The 26,476-nt window shown below is 39.0% G+C and overlaps 1 protein-coding gene across 1 annotated transcript in view; it reads right to left on the bottom strand.

The window, feature by feature from the left end:
• The window catches only part of adamts17 (ADAM metallopeptidase with thrombospondin type 1 motif, 17), a 142,809-nt gene that overhangs the window by 35,489 nt on the left and 80,844 nt on the right, over nt 1–26,476 (bottom strand). Inside the window, exons 11-16 of the mRNA XM_083559569.1 lie at nt 23,187–23,288; nt 22,861–23,006; nt 18,492–18,661; nt 15,048–15,175; nt 6,067–6,187; nt 2,322–2,396 (exon numbers count right to left, since the gene is read on the bottom strand). Of these exons, the coding sequence (XP_083415695.1) occupies nt 2,322–2,396; nt 6,067–6,187; nt 15,048–15,175; nt 18,492–18,661; nt 22,861–23,006; nt 23,187–23,288 (742 nt within the window). The remainder of the gene's footprint in view (nt 1–2,321; nt 2,397–6,066; nt 6,188–15,047; nt 15,176–18,491; nt 18,662–22,860; nt 23,007–23,186; nt 23,289–26,476) is intronic.

Genomic DNA, 26,476 nt, shown 5'->3' with positions numbered 1-26,476 from the left:
AAAAAACATTACCTGAGAGCTCAGCAAGCCCTTTCCACCACTTTACCCAAACACACACATACACACACAAACCCACCTACCTGAAGAGCAGTGTCACAACCCGGACAGCTAGGAAAAGCATTAAAGATGGCAAACTTTCTGATTTGACTTTCAAAATAGTTTTAACTTAAGTTGATTTAGGGTAAAGTCACCCAGTGCCTGATATCACAACCAAATTGTGTAATAGTTTCCTGAAAATGATCATATTAATATTTCATATCGGACTTATTCATATCAGACTAGAAGATGACAATATTCATCCTCTGTCCTGTCAATTGATATCATAAAACATTTTTTTTAAGTTTTAGGTGACTTTAAGAGTTACATTTTGTAAGGATGACACAAAAAAAACATTTGTGGAAGTGTTTAAAAACCCAGACCCTCTGAGTCCACACCCAAGTTCCTGGGTCAAGTTACCACATGTATAATGTAAAGGCATGTGCTGATATCACATATCACAATGACAAAATATCATTATGACATGTAGAATGAAATTTTCCTTTAAGTTGAACTAGGAGACCCTCACCTATCCCAGCATGACAATCCCACCCTGTGCACAAAGCAAGTTCTAAGAAAGTATGATACACATGGGTTGGAAAAGAAGATCTTGAATGGTCTATAGGCTATTAAGCTCTGACCTCAACTCTACTGAACACCTTTAAGATAATTTGGAATGTTGACTGCACCCTAGGCCTCCTTACTCTACATCAGGATCTGACTTTCTAAGCTTTTACTTTTACTACCTTGGCTAAATGAGCACAAATCTCCATAAGCACACTTCGAAATCTACTAGACAATCTTCCCAGAAGAGTGAAGGTAATTATTATAGCAAATGGAGCTAAATATAGAATGAGATGTTAAAAAAAAAAAAAGGACGTATGAATCTTATGGTCAGGTGATCATAATCTTTCTTCCATACACAGTATAGTTCTTTTGAACATTTTTTAATGAGTCTGCTGTGTTCATTTGTTGGAATTGGCACACTGCAATGGTACAGTATAAAAGGAACCAAACACTTTTGCTGTTATAAAAAAAAAATTACCGTAATTTCCGGACTATTAAGCACACCCATATATAAGCCGCACCCACTGAATTTTACAAAGATTTTTATCTTGAACATAAATACGCCACACCTGTCTATAAGCCGCAGGTGTCTACACTGAAACTAATAAACTTTACACAGTGAAAGACAGTGTCTGTTACACGGCTTGTATCTAAACAGTAGCCTACCAAGAAAGTCACTGTTCACCGTCTTCCTCCTTCCTTTCACAACAATTTCTCTCGGGAGTTTTCTTTTGGCATCGTCGTGCGTTTAAAAATCACCATCGGTGAAGCTTTTCTCCTGATGCCGTGCAGCTCAGAACACAGGTGAAGTGCGTTTTCATGCCCGGTTGTTTTCAGCGTGACGAATGATTCGCATTTGCAGTAGACAGTCCGAGTGAGCGGCAGGTCAAACGTCAGAGGAACCGCATCCATATTTATGATGTGGTGCGGCCCGATTCAGTGGAAGCGCATCTGATTTAATATAAAGAGTTTCATTGGTTCACCTGAACCCGTTCGGAAATTTTATTGGTCTAATGTTATGGGGCTCAGATTTTTGGCTTGAATCTTGTGAAACCGGGAAAAACCAAGAAAAAATCCATAAATTAGCCGCTTCATTGTTTAAGCCACGGGATTCAAAGAGTGGGGAAAAAGTAGCGGCTTATAGTCCGGAAAACACGGTAAATGCATTTTTAAGATCACATCAGACCACAGTAATTTTCCTATGTAAATTTTTTTCTTGGACCTTAACTGGCTCAGCTCAGTTTTATCAGGATAATATAGATAATCTTATACTGTGTATATATAGATTGCTGACCTATGCATCTCAAACTGCTATTTATTCTCACACTTCCTTATTGCATACTGTAATAAGAAATATCAGCACATGCCTATGCACATATATGAAAACACCCAACTCTTGATTTCAGATCAGGTTTGGCATCCAACAAACACGCTGAAATCACGACATGCAGTGCGTTTCACTCAGTAGAACAGATGATGATCCTAACTGAAGAAACACGTCACACTGGGTTAGAGTGGTTCAGACTATGGTTTAGTGCCATAAGTGACTTTAGCTCCCTTTTCCCAGAGAACACCAATGAGGATGTACATGATGGGTCAATACGGTATGTCTGAGTTACACACTGACACACACGCACACACACACACACACACACACACACACACAAAGGGATGCACGAACACACATTCACGCGTTCATGCACGAGCATGCATCTTACATGAGAAACACTTTGGAGGAGCTCTGGATTTTGACATCACACACGTAGAGACCTTCTTACAATGGCTAGGGGTGACTGGGGAACAGAGAACCGAACACGGTCAGTGAGCTCTTCCTGTGGCATCCAAAATCTGTTTTTTTTTTTTTCAATTTATTTACTTTTTTAAACGACTCACATGTGGAGAAACACATACACACAAGCAAATTCACACTCGCACCTGGGAGAAGGACAAAAACGAGCAGTCGTATTGAAGCCAGCAATATGGAGCCACTACGCTTTTTGTAATCAAGTGTAACATTCAATTACTTTGCGCAGGAAGAGAACGTCTGGTATGCCTGACGATTCGTACAGTAATCATTCAAACTGTGGCCAAGTGGAAGGAAATGGGAATTCTTTTACACACGCACTCCTTGACCCTCCTACAAATACTAGCTTCTGCTTCGTACAGTTTGCTCTCAGTATTTTCAGATTTGAAGCCGTCTGGGTTTCCCCATATGCCCCTTCTGTTCTTTTGAAAAATTGCACACTGTGTATTTATTGTGCTTTCCGTTGCATTTATTGCTATTTGCTGCACTCGCTGGCCATGCACTCTTCTTGCCTTATATCTCAGAGTACTGTATTATGGCTTATTATGGATCAATAATCTGATGTATGAAAGGGAAATTAAAAGTTGCCTGTTGTGATGTGACGTGATGCGTGTAAAATGCGTTACAAAAGCAAGCGTGAATTTGCAGGTGTCTAAGATTACACCCTCATGAGCTCCAATCTTGACAGTGCCACAGCCATTTGTGGCTGGGAATAGAAAGCATAATTGCTCTCTGAGTGGGAGGGGTATGACCTTTCTCTCTCTCTCTCTCTCTCTCTCTCTCTCTCTCTCTCTCTCTCTCTCTCTCTCTCTCTCTCTCTCTCTCTTCTGTAGCACAAAGCTAGAATTATTGGCATCTCTAAGAATGTGTCCTATAAATCCAGCAGCATTACAGGAAAAAAGAAACTGGAAAAGAGCTTTTATTTATAGGACTTGCTCAGTATGCCCACCATGTTCCTCATGCAAATGACGCAAATGTTGACACGAAACTCCTCATTTTTCATTTATGGCATACGCCCTTATAACTTATCTCTCTTCATATAACTGGGCAGTTTAGGAGTAAACGGTTTGCTCAAGGGTCCAACAGTTTGTTCTGGTTTGGGATTATTGGGTTGGGTGGAATGGGATTGTTATAAAATATAAAAGTGCAATATTGCAATAAAAGTTTTTGGACAGAAATTAAAAATCTTACATTTTAAATGTTACCCCTTTCTTTGGCAAAAAACACTGCACATACAGTACCTACACTTTCAAACCAAATAAAATCATTCAAATTTGTTCTTCCTTGCCCAGATACTTCATGGTCTGTATAAAACTCATTAACAACAAAGACATTTTTTATAATCTCTTATATTAATCGTTTACAAAAGGTGGCAATAATTTTGAAACTAGGTAGACAGACGGGATAACACCTGGCATCCTTGCCTTGCGAAGACAGAATGATTATTATGTTGGGAAAAAAGGCATCGAAAAAAAATGAACAGCATAAGAACGAGTCCGTGTTTTGGTTGGCACTTGTTTTATTGCTGAAATGGCAAAAGTGCTGATTTACGAGGAACTGTGTGGGATTTAGTAAATTTCACACAGTCGGTTGCCAAGTGGTTGTATAGTCAATGAGGGATTTATAGTTCTCTACCACAGGAATGGGATACTACGATTCAGAAGAAAGCTCTAATGCACTTTTAAGTGATTTTTCTTTTAAGATTAGTTCGTTTTTTTCCTTTTATTATCTTTGCCAGACCACCGATTGGGGCAGAAATCTCACATTTAATTGGTTACCAAGTGTCACAATTTTTCCCACATTCACTTGTTCACTGTGTACAACACGGAGTGTACAGTACATTTTAGGAACCAATGAGGTCGAATTGGGAATGCACCAGAAAAACATCACTGTGAACCATAAGAAACTATCTGGCAAACCTAAAAAAAAAGAAAAAAAAACATACAGTATAAGAGGCCATTATCTAATGGAAAACAAAATTATTCTTTTTTTGTTAACAACATTTATTAAGTAGACTACAGGGAAACTAAAAGCTCCAACATAGTGTTCACTTCCATGTTTTGATTACCTGGAAACAGAATAGCTAACATAATAAAAAGAGTATATAATAATGTAACTATAATAATATAGTTTCCAACTGCATCTTGAACATAACGTCAGCTACAAATTGTGCTGTTTTGGCATTATCCGAGTCCCGCTAGCATCTTTATTTTGATTAAATAAAAAGATGACTGTGTCTAGTAAACAGAAGATTTATGACATCATCTAGTCACGAGACATTTTCTGAATTGACTTGGACTGCCAAGTTTTGGGTTACTGGCATTTGAATGCTTGGGTATTGGTCTGGCTCGATTTGGTCTTAGCCAAGAACTTATAAAAGTAATATTTGTATGTTCTTACAAAAAGTAATTCCTTCTTTGGGCAATAAACAAGTGAAGCCCATTAGCTTAACTAAAGGATTGATACTGTTTCTATTTTTTTCTTGGCGTGAGCTATCTACAGCCTTATGCTATAGTTACAGCATCTTAGTGCAATTCCCCCAAATGCACGTATATCTATTACACCAAATGAATGCTTAAGATAGACACAAAAAAAAAAAAACTTTTTATTTTCCTGGTTTTTTGATAACTATGAAACAACTACTTGAAACAACATCTATGAACAAAACCACCTAAACACCTAAAATCCATCCTCAGTGCACCAGGTAGTAATTTGTCCATGCTTAGTTTTACACTGGATCCATTGTGCATGCTGTGTAATAATAGAATGGACTATTTTAGGGAATGTAATTTGTCCAGTGAGACTTCCGCCTACACGCCATATTATGAAGCATAGAGCATTTGAATTCTGACATGCCAAAAGTCTTTTGAAAAAGAAGTGGGACGTTTAGACTTTCGTGGAAGCGGAAACAAGCACATAAATTAAATGGCAGTTCCTCCGTTTTGGATTTAATTCCGAAAGAAGAGACGATGGTCTTTTTTCTTTTTTCATTTTAGTAGCTCATGCTTTCAAGATTGATGTTTTTTGCCAGGTGAAATTTCCCCTCTGTGAACTCGGCATGAAGCTAATTTCTACCAGACCACTACGAGAAGCGAATTCCTTTAATGCATTCCCTTATCCTTTCCCATTCAAGTGATTTGCATTTAGGCTGACTGCTTCTGGGTTGTTCTTCGTGGGTTAGCGAGTAGCCTAAATGATGCAATTGAAAACAATTGCTTTGGTTCTTATGCTTACTAAAAAGGACCTTTAGGGTTGCCTTTAGGCTTTTGCACCCTTTTGTTTTTCTTATTTAAAAAGCGCCGTATGATTGGCAGCGAGGACATTTCCCTGTTTATCACTGTTGAAAGGTCATAAAGACTCAGCAGCTGCCAGAGAGAAAGACAGATACACTTTAGCTATGTATTACACAGGTATCACAGAAGGCAAAAAAAAACACACACACACACCCACCCACACTCACACATACGTCAACAGATGCGGCAACCAATTCCGACATCTTTGAAGTCTCAAATGCAAACTAACAACTAACTAGCAAATCAGACAGCAAACATCAGACAATAAAAAGATGTAACAAATGACAAAACCAAACAATCATATCAACGAAAATAATAAGGAATCACTGCTGCATAACCCATATTATGCGATCGAATGTCCCTTACCCATGCCGCTGCTGTGGTTGAAGTCTCCTCGGATAATTTTACAGGACTTGCCATCTCCGTTACACACCCCACATCGGTCCTCTTTGGCCGAGGAGCCGATAATGCCGTCACAGCCGATTTTCTACAACAAAATACAGTTTTACTAGAATGCTAGAATTAACATTGTCATACTACGTTCACTCTACAGGGCTAAACAGAGAGTCCATAGAGTTATAGTGTGTGGCAGCCCTCACAATAGTAGCCCCATTCAAAATACACAATGCATCAATTTAAATCCACACAGCAATAGTGGCTTTTAAAACACTTATTGCAGGAGCCTGAAGTATACAAATGACTCAACAGCGAGGTTTGTTACTGTATTGTGTTTGCTGGTTGCCTAACATTTAGTCATCCTCCAATATTTAAAAATGTCCTGCTGAATCTTATGTAGTTCTGCGTCGATACTATTTACTCAATGACGCTTGTCAATAAAAAAATTTTTTATCTGTGAATCTGTAAAAAATACGAACATTATTGCACCTCAGGTAAACAGATGCGCTGGGAGGAAATGTTGGGTAAGAATAGGTGTGTTTTACCCTCATATGGGCGGGACAAAAAAACATGATCAACAAGGTATTGTACCAGATGCAATATGGTTCTGCACTAAGGCTTAATGCTAGAGTTTCAATTGTACCTTTTTTTTTTTTTTTTACAAATTTGGGATAGGAAATGATTTCAGCAGGTTTAAACAGTTGTGAGGGTAGAGAGGATTGGTACATTTATTTATTTATTTTTTATCTGTAAGAACAGAACAAGTCTGATAACAGTTTCAACCAAATATTCCATGATCATGTCAAATAGTTAAAAATTCAATTCCAGCTAACTCAATAATTCACATTGTGAAGAACGCTATCCCGGACACCAGTTGCTTCTCAACCTACCTTATACTACTGGCTAGACTATCTGTCCTCCTCTATCTCCTAACCTAATCAGCATAGTAAATCAATCCCACCTGGTTCTTATTACTCATTACTGCATATATAGTGCTTTCAGAAAGTATTCAGACCCCATGCAACTTTTTAAAGTTTTTTTTATGTTTCAGCCTGATACTACAATCGTTTAAATGAATTTTTTCATTAATCTGAACTCAGCACCCCATAATGACAAATAGTGAAAACAGAATTTTAGAAATGTGTATACATTTATTAAAAAGTAAGACAACTGAAATATCACATGTACTTAAGTATTTAGTTATTTAGTTAGTGGTTAGGATGCGGCGCTCTCACCGCTGCGCCCCGGGTTCGATCCCCGGTCAGGGAACCAACCCCAGCCATTAGGGTTGCACAAGCCTTAGTGCTGGTCCCAAGCCCGGATAAATGGGAAGGGTTGCATTAGGAAGGGCATCCAGCGTAAAAACATGTGCCAATCAAACATGCGGATGATCCGCTGTGGCGACCCCTAACGGGAGAAGCCGAAAGAAAGTTTTTTGAAATTTAGCTAAAGTGCCTCCCATTTCTCTTGATCATTGCTGAATACTTTCTGAATGCACTGTGTATACAGTAAACCCTGTTATTGCAAAGTCTCACTATTGTCTCAGTGTGTGTTAAATCTGCGTCGTTATGCTGTTATACACCTACTATTACTGGCTACTTGCTTGTTTGCTTTCTACATGGAATTCCTTTAAAGCTTGCTTTTGATATTTTTTTTCAAAATTAGAAGGAAATATACGTCCACTTCACTGTACCAGGGATGTAAACTAATATGAATTATTTAGATACAGTGGAACCTCGGAGCTCGCGAGGCTTAGGAATTTTCGCGACCTTTTGATACGCCCCTTCCAACCCAGTAAAAACCCAAAGAACACTATACGAAATCGATTTAAATGAGTAAATAAGACTATTTCACTCCATAACACTTAATTATTAGACAATTTTAATGAGATAAACCTTGATTAGAAATGTTAAAACTAGCGTTTTGAGCAGCTCGCGGTTGCTCACGAGCCGATCTGAGTCGCCGGTCGGAATGAAAGTCGCGAGCATGCGAGGTCGCGAGCGCTGAGGCCGCGAGCTCCGAGGTTCCACTGTATATACTATTTGCTGAACTTGAGATGAACTGTTAGAGCCATAATTACCAAATACCATTTTGACACTGCTAGCATTTGTATCCCTCTATTTTTAAAGTAGTTATTAGAAAAGCATGTATAAACAAAACATCATCATGTGAGTGAACATCAGTTTTAAATGTTTGGAAATGGGGAATGGAGGTGCACGCATGGCGATAAAAAGGACAAGTGTTACTCGTTATTTCGTTTGGAATAGCTCAACATACAGTATAGGTGCCAAATGTCTCTGAGGCCCTCTGGTGGTTGGCTGTTGTATAAGATCTACTATGTTTATTTGAATGTTCTTTTTTGTATTCCTCCTGCACCACTAGGCACATTGGGCAGCAAGGGCCTGATCGCCTATTTTCCGTTTCCATAAGTTTTTTTTACCTGGACAGACTTCTAGCCTGACACCCACCCACCTCCTTACGCTGATAGGCTTGGGACTATCCATAGTGGAGTACTTTATCCCCATTCCCACAACTGAACACCCATAGAGTATTAAGGGCCTTGCTCAAGGGCCCAAAAGAGGGAGCCTGATATGCCTGGGACAAACCCAAACCTCCGGATCCTTTACCACTAGGCTAACACCCCGCTCTATTCCTATGTTAGCAAGCCAAAACTGATTTGAATTAGCATCTCTAAAAATAATTTTTTAGTAATAGTATTCTGTCATTTTATATCTAACCTAATGTTTTCCTTACAATAAACATGCTCTATACATGTTATTTGGTGATAAATAAAAGGCTGTGGTAAATGAGGTGATTGATGGTTTCTGTCATGACTTTCGAGCCTCGTGAACATGCACACACTTTAACACCTAAAACTCTCGACACTTTGGTTTATTTCGCTCTACTGGAAAGAGTTTAAACAGATCCTCAGTTGGGAATTCTTTGCAGTTTTACAGGTTGCTCATGTTGATGAAGCTAGCTTGATGTACTAATTAACTAACAAACTAAATGAGTAAACAATGTGATAGCACAAACTATGGCACCTAGCACTAGCTACTTTATTGAATGTAACCTAAGTGGACAGAGTTTATACACCATTTGGGTGTTGGTAATATCAGGTACTGAGGAGGCCTGGGGTGCAGTCAGCATTCCAATTTATCCCAAAGGTGTTCAATGAAGTTGAGGTCAGAGCTCTATTGCAGGCTACTCAAGAAATTCCACTCCAATCTTCAGGGAGTTCATTTAGCATGATTACCAGCATACATTACCAAAATGCTGAATAATGTCAACAAATGAAAGCTTAGTTAATCATGACTCAAAGCTCTTCTGACCACAGCAAAAAATGTCAGACAATCCTCAACCATCTCCAAGAACTCCCCTGAACACATTACGGTTTTCAAATATGGCAACCCCAACTAAACTTCCTACAACAAGCATAATCACATGACCTTTCATGACATTCATCTGATTAGTAACTGTCCACATCTGGTCATTAATCGCACAAACCTAAGAGCATTTTTACCTCACAAAGAACCCTCAGTTTCACCAGTCCTTTGCAAAATAATGCTCAGAGTTCCTACTGCTGACCTACCAAGCCTTTCATTGTTGTTTGTTATTGCTGCCTGGATTTCTGTCTCTGGGTTTGGCCCTTGTTTGTGGTTTGTACCTTGCCTAAGGTTTGCATGTACCCAAATAATAATTTGGCTCACTTTAATGCATCTGTTTGCCTGTTTTTTTTTTTACTAAATACATTTCTCCCAGAATTTGCATCATATACAAGGTAAAATCAAAAAGTTTGGAGACTAGCTATTTTCAAAAGAAAGTACTTTATTTATCTACGTTTACACACTATCACCTTCAAAATAGTTCCCATGCACAGTACTCCCAGCGTCGTGGAAGTCTTCTTTTCGAAGCTCTTTCATGCACCTTCTGCAATTCATCCTGGATCTCCGCAATGGGGTCAAAATGGCCACATTTGAGCTGCATCTTCACTTTTGGGAAGAGGGCAAAGTCCGCAGGAGCCAAATTAGGCGAATTGAGTGCTGAAGTGAGAAAATCATGCACGACATTTTCGGGGGCTGAACTCGTTAAAGGTCGTCTTTCAGTGATGTTCTTCCACTCATTGCCGTACGTCAAACAGACAGTATGCGTTTCCACAGTTTCATGCTGAATTTCTTTTCAAAGTTTACTCTTTGTTCTAACTTGCTGTCCATGATGAAATCGCAGACGTGGCAACGCACGTGGTCAGAAAAGCACCAGTTAGCACCGTTAGTCTCGAAACTTTTTAATAACAGCTCGTACCTTCAAAAAACATACCACTCCAATTGAGCATTTTCAGTTCCATGGCATGTTCTAAGATTGTTAACAAATTTAGATGCAAATATCAGAAACTAAAAGTTCTGATCCTATCATCTCATTTTCATTTGATCTCAAAGCCAAGTGCTTTCATTGTATGGCAAAACAAAAGAAGTGGCCTTGCAGGTCCAAAATCTTCAGAGAAGAATGTTATATCAACTATGGTGCAGAACCTACAGGAAAGAATAGAGACCCCCTGATGTATCTAAATACCAGATTATGTATTCAATGCTGTTTGTGTGTGGGTAATGCCACACTTCTTTGACATTTCTTTTGGATTCAGGCCGGTTTTCAGATGTTTAGATGATCTCTTTGCACTTCTTTCCAAATCTATACATTTGTGATAGAGTAATGCTCTACTCCTCCACAACATTAGATCCTAGTTTCATATAATGACAAAAAAACCTCTTACTTAAATGTGACATAAACAGCATGTGTTTGGATTGCTTGTAGGGATTATAGTGATGATCTGCAATCTATTACATCATAATCGAAATGGGATAATACAAACAGGGGTTCAGTACAGTCCTCTCTAACACACACATACAGACACACACACAATTGTATAACTTTCTGCAAGACATCCAACATTTCCAAAGTGTGTGAATCAGCTGGAAAGAAACAGAGAGAGATGAAAAAGAGAAAGCAAACCAAAGTGCAGGATGCAGCTGAAGGGTGCACTCATTTTACAGCACTAAAAACAAAGACGTAAGATGGAAGTGCAGATGGATTTTCAACACATGCAGACCACAGACTGCTGGAGACACAGCCTTTGAAATGAACTTCCAGGGGGTTTTCCACATGTGCTAATTTGTTAAACATGAGAGAGAGAGAGAGAGAGAGAGAGAGAGAGAGAGAGAGAGAGAGAGAGAGAGAGAGAGAGAGAGAGATAGAGAGAGAGAGAGAGAAAGAAAAAAAGAAAGAAAGAAAGAAAGAAAGAAAGAAAGAAAGAAAGAAAGAAAGAAAGAAAGAAAGAAAGAAAGAAAGAAAGAAAGAAAGAATAAGAGAGATAGATTGATATACAGATACAAACTACTTAGTGACTGGAGTCTAGATTTAATTTCATGAAAGTAAAGTCAGAGGAAAAAGCAAGAATCTAACACGTTCATTTATCATAACTTTTTTTGCTATGTCCTTTTGGTTGAGCTAAATGTCCTTTTCTTCTTCTTCTTCTTCTTCTTCTTCTTCTTCTTCTTCTTCTTCTTCTTCTTCTTCTTCGTTTTGTTCTTCTTCTTCTTTCGGCTTCCCCCATTAGGGGTCCCTCTAATAAACTCATTTCTAATCCTGTCCATCCTTGTCACTCCCAACGAAAATCCCAACATCTTCAGCTCTGCTACCTCCAGCTCCACCTCCTGTCTTTTACTCAATGCCACTATCTCTAATCCATACAACATTGCAGGTCTCACCACAGTACCTGAACTCCTCCACCTTCTCCACCTCTTCTCCCTGTAACCGCACCACTCCACTGCCCTCCCTCTCATTCACACACATGTACTCTGCCTTACTCCTACTGACTTTCAATCCCCTTCTCCCCAGCGCATATCTCCACCTCTCCAGGCTCTTCTCAACCTGCTCCCTACTCTCACCACAAATCACAATATCATCCGCAAACATCATAGTCCACGGAGACTCCTGTGTGACCTCGTCTGTCAACCTGTCCATCACCAGTGCAAACAGGAAAGGGCTCAGAGCCGATCCTTAATGCAGTCCAGTACTCCTCGTACAATACCACAACTCCTCTCTCTGCACCCTTTCGTACGATTTTTCTAAATCCACAAACAGACAATGCAACTCCATCTGACCCTCTCCATACTTCTTTATCAACATTCTCAAAACAAATAATGCGTCTGTGGTGCTCTTCCTCGACATAAAACCATACTGTTGCTCACAGATGGTCACCTCTTCTCTCAGCCTGGCTTCCACTACTCTTTCCCATGACTTCATGGTGTGACTGATCAACTTAATTCCCCTGTAGTTACTGCAGGTCTGCACATCTCTCTTGTTCTTAAAGATTGGTGCCAGCACACTCCTTCTCCATTCCTCAGGCATCCTCTCCCCTTCCAGAATCCTGTTGAACAATCTGGTAAAAAACACCACTGCCATCTCTCCCAAACATCTCCATGCTTCTACCGGTATGTCATCTGGTCCACCTGACTTTCCACTCTTCATCCACTTAATCGCTGCACTCACTTCCTCCTTACTAATCCTATCCACTTCCTGCTTCACCATCTCCACACCATCCAACCTTCTCTCTCTCTCTCTCTCTAATTTTCCCTCGTTCATCAGCTGTTTAAAATACTCCCTCCATCTTCTTGACACACTCTCCTCACTAGTCAAGACATTTCCATCTCTATCCTTTATTGCTCTAACTTGCAGCACATCCTTCCCAGCTCGGTCCCTCTGCCTGGCCAATCGGTATAAATTATTTTCTCTTTCCTTAGTGTTCAACTTCCTATACAAGCTAAATGTCCTTTTGGTAACGATATATATCATTAGAAATACTAAAATTCTTTTTGGTGGTGTTAAATGTCATTTTGGTGAAGCATGTCCTTGTGGTAGAGTTAATTGTCCTTTTATGTAGCTAAATGTTTTTTTTGGTGGAGCTAAATGCCCCTTTAGTGGAGCTAAATGCCCTTTAGAGCAGTGGTCCCCAACCCCCAGGCCGCAGACCGGCACCGGTCCGTGGGTCAATTGGTACCGTGCCGCACAGAAAGAGTACATAACTTACATTTTTTCCGTTTTATATATTATCTGATTCTGAACGATGTTTTATTTTAGAAAATAACCGGATTCTCTCCGCCACATCTGTCTATGATTCACTCTTGACGCATGTTAAGATGCCTCGGTCACATGTCTTACCTCCATCCGCTACCTTTTTAAAGGGGCTGCTCCGACCGCTAACACATAATACATTACCGCTAAATTGAAACCCCCAAGGGAGCAAAATAAACAAAAAACATCACAGTGGATTCACGTTTATTATTATATTTAGAAAATACCAGTTTTTATGCCGTTCGTATCATTTTATTTTGTTGTATTTATCCACCACAACTTAAAGGCCGTTCTGTGAAAATATTGTCCGACATTAATCCGTTCCGTGCCGCAAAAAAGGTTGGGGACCACTGCTTTAGAGGAGCTAAATGTCCTTTTATGGAGCTAAATGTCCTTGTTGTAGAGTGAAATGCCCCTTTAGTGGAGTTTGATGTAATTTTGATGGAGCGAAATCTCCCTTTTGGTAGAATTCAAAATCCTTTTAGTGAAGTTGAATGCCCTTTTGGTAGAGCTATGCTCCTTTTTTTTATTTTATACAACTGAATCTGCCATTATTACCAGATAAAACACTGTAAAAAATGAATGCTCTTACGCACATCTGCCAGCATTCTCGTTTCTGATGTATAGGAGGAAGATAGGGCATGATAAGGAGTGCTATTATTGATAATCTAATAAATATTGTAGTGGTAACTATATCACACCACCACACTATTAAGTATTTTTATACATTATTGTTCATCATACATCATTCTTATTTTTATTTAAGTGTGTGAGTGAGTGTTGTCTCAGCATGTGGACCCGCTACATTGATAACATCTGTTTGTATCTTCACCCTTAAGGATTCTTCCCTCTCTCTTTTCTTTCCCTTTATGTCTCTCTACCAAGTTGCATTAATGTAGTGAAGACATGACACAGTAAGAAACACATAACAGATGAAAGCCTGTTTGTGTGTGTGTGTGTGTGTGTGTGTGTGTGTGTGTGTGTGTGTGTGTGTGTGTGTGTGTGTGTGTGTGTGTGTGTGTGTGTGTGTGTGTGTATGAAGAAGGAAGGGAGAAAAAGAGAAAGACAGAAAGAAAAAAAAAGCGAGAAAGAGAGAGAGAGAGAGAGAGAGAGAGAGAGAGAGAGAGAGAGAGAGAGAGAGAGAGAGAGAGAGAAAGAGAGCAAGAGAAGCATAAAGCATTCAAGAATTCAGTATTGCTACGGACAAACTAGACTGGACAATCAGAGACAAACATGTCCATTGTTAACAAAATGAAGCATCAGTGGACAACACACACACATACACACACAAAATACTGAGTCAGCAGGGATTCCGCTGCAGAAAGCAAGCTCTGTGGGTGAGACTCTAACCTCTTTGCTGTGTGTGTGTGTGTGTGTGTGTGTGTGTGTGTGTGTGTGTGTGTGTGTGTGTGTGTGTGTGTATGTGTGTGTGTGTGTGTGTGTGTGTGTGTGTGTGTGTGTGTGTGTGTCTGCCCTATTTAAAAGCCAGCAGTGATTAACAGAGCCTCTTATCATCGCAAATAGAGCATCTTGAGTGCAGCTGTATGACAGTTACTGCACTTAAACGCCATTTTAATAGAGTTTAATGGATTTGCTAGTTGATTGCTGCAGTGTTAATTGTGCTACTAAGAATTGTAAATAAAAATGTATAATGGAGTTAATTCCCTAAATGAAGCCAGTTAGTTAATAAATGTCTGAGAATAAGTTTGCTTCTCAATTTTTATAATTTGTAATGAATTTATATCTCATAATTAACCATTAATGTGCATGTGGTCAAATAAAAATGATTCCACATGCACAGTGGCTCTTAAATGGTACAGTACCTGGCACCTCCCGTGCACACACAAGTCACTCTCGTAGGGTCCGCACGGCGTCCCGTCTAACACACGCTCGGCTATCAGCACCGGTGCGTCCCTGCCCACCGGCGTACAGTACACAGCACATGGCTTCTCTGAAAACACACACACACAAAAAAAATCACAATAATCAGCGTCCAAAAACAGAGCTACTGAAAATAAATCAATTGCATTGTTTTTGTATTACACATTTATACCAACTAAAACAGCTGATGAGGGCCTAATAATTTTGTAGATTGTGTGTTGATAATGTTTATGTCTGTACAATTTAACTGCTTAAATAAAACTGGTGGCAGCATGGGGAGATTTTACTGCTCAGGCCATCTGTTCGTTCAGAATCCAGTTTTGAACCACAACCTGTTGTCCTGTTGTAGATAATAAATGTGTGAGAGCAGGGACTGTGTCTTATTTCAAGCAGGTACATTCAGTCTTATTTCAAGTGCTTTCCCGGGGAGGGGATGAAAGCACGTCCTAATAGACCTAATGGTTGTTCTTGAACATACAAAGCTCTTGGTCTTATGTGCCAGTTTGTCTGCAACCAAGCTGAAGAGCTTTTTAGTGCATTGGAGTTCGACTGAACTTGTGTGTTTTGGGTGTCATCAAATACAATAACAGAAATAAAAGGACAGAACAGGAGAGCAACGATGTGCGCGTTCAATCTGGGGCAATAACGGCTGAACAGCAACCAGAAGGTTGTGAGTCGAAATTCGCAAAGACCACCAGAAGGCCGCTGTTGCCTCAAGCAAAGCCGTTAACCCTCACCAGCTCAGCTGTGTGCATGGTGGATTCTGACTCGGCTGTAAATAGAGGAGACTGTGTTTGTAGGTTTGTTTGGGACAAAATCAGCAAAAGGAAAGGTGCGTGTGAGTTCATTTTTATATCTTGGTGAAGGAAATTATTGTCCTCAAACTAAATAAAGAACCATATGTTTTCATTTACCATTAATTATAATTCATTTTTAATAGCTACATTATATGTTATAGTAATTATATTATCAATAGATGTTTGTTAGATAGTAAGTGTGTATACATGTGTGTGTGTGTGTGTGTGTGTGTGTGTGTGTGTGTGTGTGTGTGTGTGTGTGTGTGTGTGTGTGTGTGTGTGTGCGGGGAAGTGGTGTTCTTCCTCATCCTGTTATGAGAACATGGTCACATGAAAATTGACATTTGGTGGGCAGCTGTAATAATTTCCCTCCAGTGAAATTTGTCGAGATCAAAACGTGAATGCACAATGTAATTGAGAAAATTTAATTAAAATAAAGCCTCTGTAGATTCCTTTTCACGACAACCAAAGTCTGATACATTCTCTAGGAGGTGCAGGACGTATTGTGTGTGCTTTATCTGTCACCAGCTGCAATATTTTGAAGTTTTATCAGTGACAGAGTCACTTCCCTTGCGTTCCTTTCAAAAGGAAACAGTCTGGTTACGCATTGTTTTTAGAGTTTATGTTTTTTTTTTTTATCTAGTTCTAAAGATAGCACAAGGCCTGGGATCCTTTTCTTATAGAAACTTCTAAATGAAATTTACAATTCATGGAGTATCAGTAAACATTTCAAAGATAAACAACGTCCACCTATAAGCTGTTGTAGAGCATTCATAGGAAAACCATAAAGTATACATGAGACCCCATGAAAATTCATGACACACTTCTAAAGCCTTTCATAACAGTTACTTACAAGCCAGAATGTCTTTGGTGCAAATGGCACCCCTATAAAATTTACAAAATAATCACAAAGTCGTAGGAATTCTCTGAATAAGGTTACAGGTACAGGCAGAGGTGTAAATTAGCCTGGGTGTTTTATCAGATATATGCTTTTTCTAACCAGTAAAGAGACTGAAAAACAAAACTCAATATGTCTAATTGAATTCCAAGTTCCGTGAATATGATATGATCAGAGCACAAGGACAGCTAACATACATAACATGCATGCATGGCAGTGTAGCAGCCAAACCCATTGTCAAAACTTAGTTGTGCCTCCACTTGGTATGCAAGCCTGGTGTTAAATAGGACAACAAGTCTTATCATATGAAACATGTATGCCTAAAAATAATGGTAGTAAGTATGTGAAGCTGGATTAATACATACAGCTCGATTGTGCAGTAAGTAACTTGATTGTTTCTATGATGATATATAGGTAGAGCAACTGCAAACCCTTCTTACTTTTATAAATGTTTGCATTTTTCATGCAGTGAAGTCTCACCTAGAAGAAAAAAGTGCATGAAACCAGTCTATTAAGTCTAACCAGTCTTTGTTTTTAGTTTTTAAAAGTTTTTAATGGAGAAGAAGCTTGAATGATTAACAGTCCAGCTAACACAACTAGGTACAGTTGAGGTTGTATTTCTGATACATCAGAATAGGGAAAAAGTACAGTTTTAGTAAATGGAACAGGGTTGTTAGTGAACAGAATGGTTGGCTTGAGTATTTCAGAAGCTGCTGATCTCCTGGTTGTTTCATGTGCAGCAGTCTCATGCACAAATAGTGCAAAAAGCTCTAAGGACATAGATGACTAGTACGTGGTTCCAGCTGACAGGAAGGCAAATCAATCAAGTATTATGAAACTACAAAAAATCTATGGTAGAATCAGAAGGCCAATTTATATCATCGTAAAGCACAGAAAATTAACTCAGGTGTCACATTGAACTGAAGACAAATGAAGACACTGATTTTACCAGTCACTGAGTCTGCCAAGAGCAAGAACCTGATACAGAACTAGCCCAAAGAAACAGAAAAAAAGGGTACCTGGCCTGGTCCCCATTTAAATTCCACATTCATTTCCTGGCAATTCAATTTTTTAATATTTGGGAATGATAAGGAAAATTTTATAGCAATAAACCATAAGAATTATTTTGGACAAATCCTAAGATTAACTGCATTTGCCTGTAGAGAGGTTAGAGCAAGCAGCACAGAATATACAAGTGACACGTGACATCGATATCGTGGAACTTCATTGTGTGCAACTGCAATAACATTTCATACTTAACAGAACATTTAATCAAAATGGTCCTAAAAACTGAGCTTTATTCAGGTTCTAGTCTCTATTTAGGATTTAGGATTCCTACTTTACATAATGGACATAATGGGAAAATAAATTCCGAACAGATGAAGGTGTATTTTATAGGGACCTATGGCTGTAGGTGATGCAACTTTTGAATTGTTTGGTTTGTTATGGGAAAAAAAAAAGAAATGTAGGAGGAAAGTTATGGCTTGTGTCTGACACATATAATCTACAGCGATCCCTTGACAATGGGAGGGACTCAAATAATGGAAACTGTGTGTAATGTTGTTTTCTGTCAGTGCTACATGCCTAAATACAAGTGAAAATTATACAAGACAGAATGCAGGTGTGAGTGTGCATGTGTGGGGCAAGTGTGTGGGTGTCTAATGCATGTGTCTGCATGTGTGTGACCTCACCGTCATTCACAACAGCTGTCCAAATTTGGCTCTTCTTCTTGCCCACCTGGCGCTCGTGAGACTGGCACTGCTGGTCCCTGAATGTAGGCAAGCCCTTAGCACATGGAGGACCCTCACACACTTTGTGCTCCACACTGCCCCCAAGGCACTGTTTCCCTCCAGGGCCGGGTCTAGAGAAACACAGTCACTGTAAATGAATTCTGACATAAGTAAAGCACAGAGACACAGAATCACGATAACACTTGTCTTAAATCCACCAAAGTGACAAATGTAGAGCCCATAACATTTGATGCCTGTGGTAATACAGGAGTATTGTGTGACAGGAAGGGTGAGGTGGGGTGTCATCTGCAGACAGAGTGGATTTTCAGCTGTTTCTTATTACCACCTCTCACTCATATGTGCTGTTTTGTGCTTTTAGTTGCTGCCATAATCAAAGAAAGAGTGGCATCGCTGGCAGAGAGGGCAACACACAAATAAATGACAGCAGGTCCTTGAACTTGAATAGGATGAAAGATGCACGTGGCCTTTAATTTTCATTAAGGCATTAGACTTTGGACCAGATGGTCATGAGTTCAAATCACAAGACCATTAAGCCAAGCTGTCACTGCTTTGCCCTTAAGCAAAGCCCCTTAAGTCTCAACTGTTTAGGTGTAATTCAGTCGCTCTGAATAAATGCTGTAAATGTCTTGGTTGGTCTTTTGTAGTCCATTTTTTTTAAATGTGCTGAAAGTTTGGGTAAAAGTAAAGGGAATTCATTCTGCCTCACAAGCCTTGCTTTACAGTCATACACACTGGGTTGTTGTATGTAGGTGACAACAAAGAAGGCCACACCTCCTCATTGGGACTGATAGGTACAGAGGCCACACCCTTTTATTGGAACTGACAGGTAAAGAAGCCACACACAGGTTAATGGGAATAACGGATATAAAGGAAACACCTCATCAGTGGGACTGATTGGTAAATAGGCCGTGTCCACGTCATTGGAACGGACAGGTAAAGAGCCAATACTCCCTTCTCTGAGACTTTAGGGTACAGCGGTCACACGTTCTTAATTGGATTTAACAGGTACAGACGCCCAACCACCCACACTGGGACTGACACATACAAAGATTTAGAGAAACATTCATTTCTAAGCAGTATAAATCCCAGGATGTGTGTGTATATATTGACTTTTAGCTTTCATGTGATTAATATCTGCACTCCGTCTCATTTCAACATATACCACAGGGTTTCTGCTGACATCATTAAGAATAATATTATTCCCAGGTTCAGGATGTGTTAAATCTGCGATAAGATTTGTAAAGCAGGATACAAATGGGGCATCTACTTTGGTTTGATAATATAAAGATTAAGACCAATACTTTCATTAAGTTTGCTTTAAAAACCAAATTCCAGCAGTTTTTTCAACCAAAGAATGTTCCACTTTAAACATACTGTGGTATTAGTTGAAATCGAAGGGCTGCAAAAACCCACTGCGGTCATGCGGCACAATGGGGTTTCCTTAGGGACCTGATTCAAGGTCAGTAACTGGTCCACACACTGTGTGATCTGGACAATCATTCTTGTTATGTTTATATCTCTAGAGTAACAGCCTACAACCAGAAGAACTGACCTCTATTTAAAAGCTCATAACTCTGTCAGTCTGTTTCAGGACCACATAGAATTGCAATAGCTTCTAAGCCACTGCGGCCATGTTGAAACACGTTCTTCTGGCCTGAGGGCTTCCTCTCGAGCTATACACAGACAAAACCGCAGACTAGTTCATAATCTGGAGGTCTTAAAAGCAGCAGACAGGGCGAGACCAGGGTTAAGCGTTAGGGTCTTCCAGAACTCTCAGTGCTGCCATCAACTTTATAAACTTTTCAATGTTTCTAAAACTACTAACCAAGTCTTTCTTTTTTGCTGTTCAAGATGAATAGCTGTGTTTCGTACAGTCTATGCACTGAAGGTCCAAATAATTTTTGCCAGGCTCAGAATGTTTAATTTCTAATTACGCATAAATGAGGCATAAGAATATAATTACAAGTTCCCCAAAACACTGAAAACTGTCACGTAGATAAATTGTAGAGAGCGTCATTCGCATAAACAAATTGAAAAAAATAATAAACATACTATTTTTATTAATAGAAATATTAGTTTATTACTTCGCTGCATTATTACATAGTGTTTTTCTGTAGACTTTATTTAAACTTAATTAAATTAGTTTTTATTTGTACAGTCAGACCACTCTACTTATGACATCAGACCTCAGACGGAAAAAAAAAATATTATATATATATATATATATATATATATATATATATATATATATATATATATATATATATATATATATATATATATATATATATATATTATGTCTGCGTTGGAACGCATCATAATGTAGTCACTCTTCTCGACTTACGACCTGATGAACTTACGACTTATGGCGGTTTTTCGGCCCCTGTCTATGTCGTAAGTAGGGGTCTACCTGTATATTGCTTTTAACAATGAACATTGTCTCAAAGCAGCTTTACACAGATAATGTGGTGATAAAAATAAATATGTTCTTTATAAGTGTCGGTTTGTCTCTGTATTTAAGTTTGTGCAGCCTTTTGCGGTTTGTACCTGCAAACCTGGTGCCAACCTGCACCAAATCTGAAACAAATTGTACCATGAGAGTCAATCATGTTTAGCACTTCAAAGCCTATAAGAGCAAACTGATTTCCTATACAGTGCTTTCACATCCGAGATCACATGAAGCGGAAGCCAAACTATTGTTTTCCGGTGAAACAGAGATCAGGTTCCAGGTGAAAATTAGTTTTTATATTTGAACAAAAAATGCACATTTTTCCGCATGCCAACATGCATGTGTGAAGACTAAGGGAGTGAATGAGTGTATATGAGGTGCAATTAATATATGCATTGTTTAGTGGTGTATGTAAGGATTAACACAGCAGACAGTACAATGATTATTTGAGCATAAAAAGGTGGCATATTTCAGGTGTCTAGAAGAGCTGACTTTTCACCTACATTGCTGCATTTTCATCAGCCATGCCAAGAATGCAAATATTGAATGCTTCATCTGATATTTGTAATAAAAACAATACCGTATTGTTTACCTCATAGCATGTAAAAAAAACTACTAATCCAGAAAATACAGTGCTTAAACCTTCTGGACCACCTTGTGTTACAGCACTGCATCCTGTACAGGCAAAGAGCAACAAGAGGATTTTCTACTCATCCGAGGAATTATTACATCCTGAGATTTCATGCCAAAACCCATGCGCGCACACACGCACACACACACACACTCTCCAGCAGGCTGACTGCCATTGTGAATCAACTTTTAGAATTTCAAAACCATCAGCAGTGTAATAAGGGAATTCAATTTTTTTTGCCAGAATCCAAACAAAGCCATTAAGCAGTTCAGGTTTTGAGTGAGTCGTGACTGTGACTGTCCTAAGAGAGCAGTGGTGCAAAAATTAAACATGATTTAGAGAGTGTAAAGGGTGGACTGCAGGATGAGGGTGTGTTCAAGTCGAACCTGTAATTCTGAAGGGATTTGAAAGAACTGCTTTGTTTATAAAGTGCCAGTTGTGGGATTTTTGTGTTAAGCTGTAACAGGGGATATTATGTAGTACAAGGTGAAAATTATATACAATACAATTAAAGGTCATACAATTAGGTATCATGTACAATGTGGCACAGTATTGTGCAAGTAGCTTGATATCAATTTGGGTGGAAAAAAAGAACCTTTAAACCATGCACCCTTTACTAAGACTCAGACACAGAGGTACAGACTGTTAGAGACCATGTATCCTTTAGTGGGACAATTATGTACCCAGACTCTGCCATTAGTATATTTTTTTTTTGGAAAAAATAGGTGCTGAGACCTGGCCTCCTTCAGTTAAACAAATAGGTATAACCACCACGCTTCCTGTTCTGGCACAGAAAACTACAGCAACCAATCTGTGACAAATAGGTATATAGACCACATTTCCTTTACTGAGACAGAAAGATACAGTGCCATGCCTCCTTTACTAGGACAGATGGGTACTCATTGTCAAGCATCCTTTCCTCGGACAAATAGGTAGAGAGGCCATGCCTCATTTACTGGGACAAACATTTGCATGCCTCGTTTACTGGGACAAATATTTACAGAGACCATGCCTCATTTCCTAGGATGAATAGGTACAAAGGCCATGCCTCTTTTAATGGGACAAACAGGTATAAAAACCATGCCTTTTTTACAGCTGGGCAAAGACACCACACCTTTTTGACTAAAGCAAAGAAGTACAGATCATGCGTTGCTTCTGTCGACAGCTTTGCAACTTACTTTCGTAATCCACATGCATCGATCTGTGTGTGTATGTTTGGTAAGGCTTACGGAGGGTTATCGCACTTCCTCTGCCTGAATCGAGCTCCGGTACCACAGGTTCGGCTGCACATGCTCCACTGGCTCCATGAACTCCAGTCTCCGTCCATGTGCTGAGGGATCGGGGTCTTACTGACGCACTCACCAGCCCTGCACCACTAACATATATAGATGTATACACAAGGGCAAAAAAATGAAAAGAAACAGTTTTACCACCATCAATATTGTTTTTTATATCCTTTTAATTAGAGATCTTGTTTTGCACCCAGGGATATCTTTTAGTGTAAAAAGAAAACAAAACAAAGTTTTGGTGTTTTTAACTTAAAATAGCTTGTTACCTTATCGGAGCCACATTCTGTGCCGTCCAAAGGTGGATCCAGTTTGGTCTTACATGAAGTGTCTCCTTCTACCAGACACCACAGGCCTGTACACATCAGGTGCTGAAATCACACAACCACCTGGGTTAGCTTAGCATAACTTTCATAGCTTTTTCAAAGTTAGGACCGTCAATGCAGAACCAGTGCCAAGTTCCTGTCACTGGAATGCAGAGCATTTAAACAACAGGTGTGTGAAAGAGAGCGCTCAAGTTCCGTATCTTTTTACCGGAGGCGCCTCCTGAATATTGCTTTGGCATCTAAAACCTTTCATTTATTCTGCTAGACAGTGTGGTGAACATGAAGGAGCAAAGAAATGAATCTGGTACCTCGATTACTTTAAAAAAAGAGAAAGTTACTTAAGTCGCATTGTTCATCTCTGCAAGTCTGCTGTGACTTTGTATTAGGCTTTGAACACTTCCACTGATTTTTAAAACATTACATTGTGTTACATTATAACCTTTTGGGAATAAGGCCGTAACAGTGGTGTAAAGTATTTGAGTAAATGTGCTTCTGCTTACTGTACTCAAGTAAGCTTGGCTACTTTCTAGTTTTACATTATAAAAGATATAAGCAACTTTTACCCTCTGCTGAACTACATTTATAATTCAATATATGTACTAAACTATATTTTAACTGACAATGACTGTTATCAATTACATTTTGCACCTCTGTTGATGTCATAAAGGCCCAACACCCCCAACACACATCTACTGTCTGTGAGCCACTTTTCTGCACTGCTGTCCTCACTTCCAGTTCAAAAAGAGCTTGAATAAATTCCAAAAACTTTCAGAACCAGCTTTTGTTGAAGTTGAATAAAAAAAATTGCCCTTCTCTGAGATAGAGAGGTGCAACAAATCACAGTCAGCGTTAAATATATGGTTTTACTTTATCTGAAGTGATTTAATTTCATTTTATTTGTCCATTGAATACTAGTGGTTCCTTATGATATAACAGTGTACTTTTATTTGTTAACTTAGGATACCTTATTGAAAGATTGCTTTACTACTATCTTTGTTTCATTCTGGCACGGTGAAGAGGCTCTTGTGTTGAGTTTGTTTAATGCAGTATTGAGGTGTATAATTTGATTTGTATTTTAGGAAATAAAACCCTCACAAATCAACTGTTTTTGGCTTTTCACTAACATGTCGAAGACAAGTGCATCTTTGAGCATATGTTCAAAATGAGTAAATACTCAAGTACAGTTCAAATCAGATATTCTAATACTTTTACTTAAGACATATTTGAATCTGTCACCATTAACTTGTGATGGAGTACGTTCTGTAATAAGGTATCTATACTTTGACTCAAGTATGATTTTATGGTACTTTTTACAATCTAAAACAGTAGCTGTGGTACTGTGGATTATACCAACAAACCAAAGTCATAATAAAAAAAAAAACATAACAAAGACATACAAAGAAAAAATATTTCTAAATGTTTTTAAAATCAATGCACTAAATAAATACAGTATAAAAGACGTGTGTACATATGGTTTAAACCAGCTACCACCTCAAACAATTGAGAGACTCAGGCAACAATATAACATCCTAGACTCCTGGCTACTTTCATTAATGATCTTTACTGGCATGACTTACCTGCCACTCCACATATAATCTGCATACTTGCATTCCTTTTTGTTCTTTAATCAGAGGCAAGCCCAGTCAAGAGTGAGGTCTATAGGAACTGAATACAAGTAACCACTTAAACTTGTGGAAGAATGATGGGGAGCATCAAACAACTTGTGAGAACAAACATACCCATCCGAATTTGTTGCCATAGCAACTTAATTGCATATATTGCAATAATTATCATAATTTAAAATAAAAAATTACAGCCCATTTGTTCCTTAAAAGTTGCTTGCTTTGTAGATCACATGATATACTAATACTGAAAGCTCTATGATCAAAGCCAAGCCACTTTTGTGGCACTGAACAGACCATCAATGAGGGATAAGACTGACTATACTGAATACACCCACCTTCATGGCTTTGGTGCTGGAACATCAAGGTCACAAGACAAAAGTACACTACCAGGAAAGGAAGAAGGAAAGAGGATACAAGTGAACCTTTTCCTAACTTTTCCACTCCTCCAGTCTCATAAAGCTGTCAGCAGGACAGATCCAAAGATTTACAACAGGCACTCTTTCTCTAGACATAAGAACTGAGGTAAGGAATAGAACAAGTAAAGAAAAACCTGGAAGCAGTACCTATTGAGTGGCCTTAGGGATCTTGTTTGCTTTGCAGAATCTTCTTAATGCTGTTAAATGCACTTGCAAAAGAAGACTGATCATATGAATGCTCATGAAATTAGGTTTCTTTGGGTTCTTAAAGTAAGGAGCTTCTTAAAGGGGGCTTCACTCTGAACTCTTTTTAAAAGTTAAACCATCTGCCATAGGTTTCACACAGAACTTTTTAATGTCCTCTTAGTGAGAGAAACTTGGCTGCATAACCCATTTCTTCATCCTCAGTATCATCATAGTCGCTATGGATTCAGATTCTATTCTAGGAATGCTGGGCACAAGGTCAGAAAACAGCTGGAATGAGACACATTCACACCCAGCTACCTACTGGTATCTTTTTTTGGGTGGAAATTGTGGAAGCCAAAGAAAGCTAAAGGAAGCCCACAGAATCACAGGGTGAAAATGTGAGACTCCACATAGACACTAACCCAAGCTCAGGTATTGAAGCTGGGTATCTTGAGCTGTGAGCCTTCAACCCTACTTACTATACCACGTTGCACCGTTGCACTTGGAACAGGAATGAAACGTATTCATGGAAAATCCAATCCAAATCAATGTAGCGGAAGGGCCTTAAACTGCAGATAGTTTAGAGATTTCTTGTTAATGATTTAAAAGTAAAATGAGGTAAACCCAGAAGGAAACAAAGACCCAGAGATGTAATAGAGGATAGAGCTGAGTTTTGGGCATTCCTTGTTTTAAACTCACATCTATACTACTGCTGTCCAGGTCTTTAGACTTAAAAAAGACATGCTGGAATCTCAAATTCATTTAGCTCATGCTCCTTTCTTTCATAAAAATTTTTTTTTTGGCTTCTCTCTGACAGCTGACTGACTGGCTGCGTTGCTGGCGATGAAATGGTGTAATTGGCCAGGGAGAAGCATTTGCTTACAAATGTGAAATTGGCCATGGAGTGAAAATTAGCAGTGTTGAAATACATTTGATTTTCCCAAGGTCCTGTCCTTGAGTTGTATGCTCCAAGCGCAGCAAAACCAGCAAAACCAAAAACTGGGCA

This window comes from Silurus aristotelis (genome assembly GCF_946808225.1).
Source record: "Silurus aristotelis genome assembly, chromosome: 13".
In the NCBI taxonomy this organism is placed as follows: Eukaryota; Metazoa; Chordata; class Actinopteri; order Siluriformes; family Siluridae; genus Silurus; species Silurus aristotelis.
This window is presented reverse-complemented; position numbering and strand designations above follow the sequence as displayed.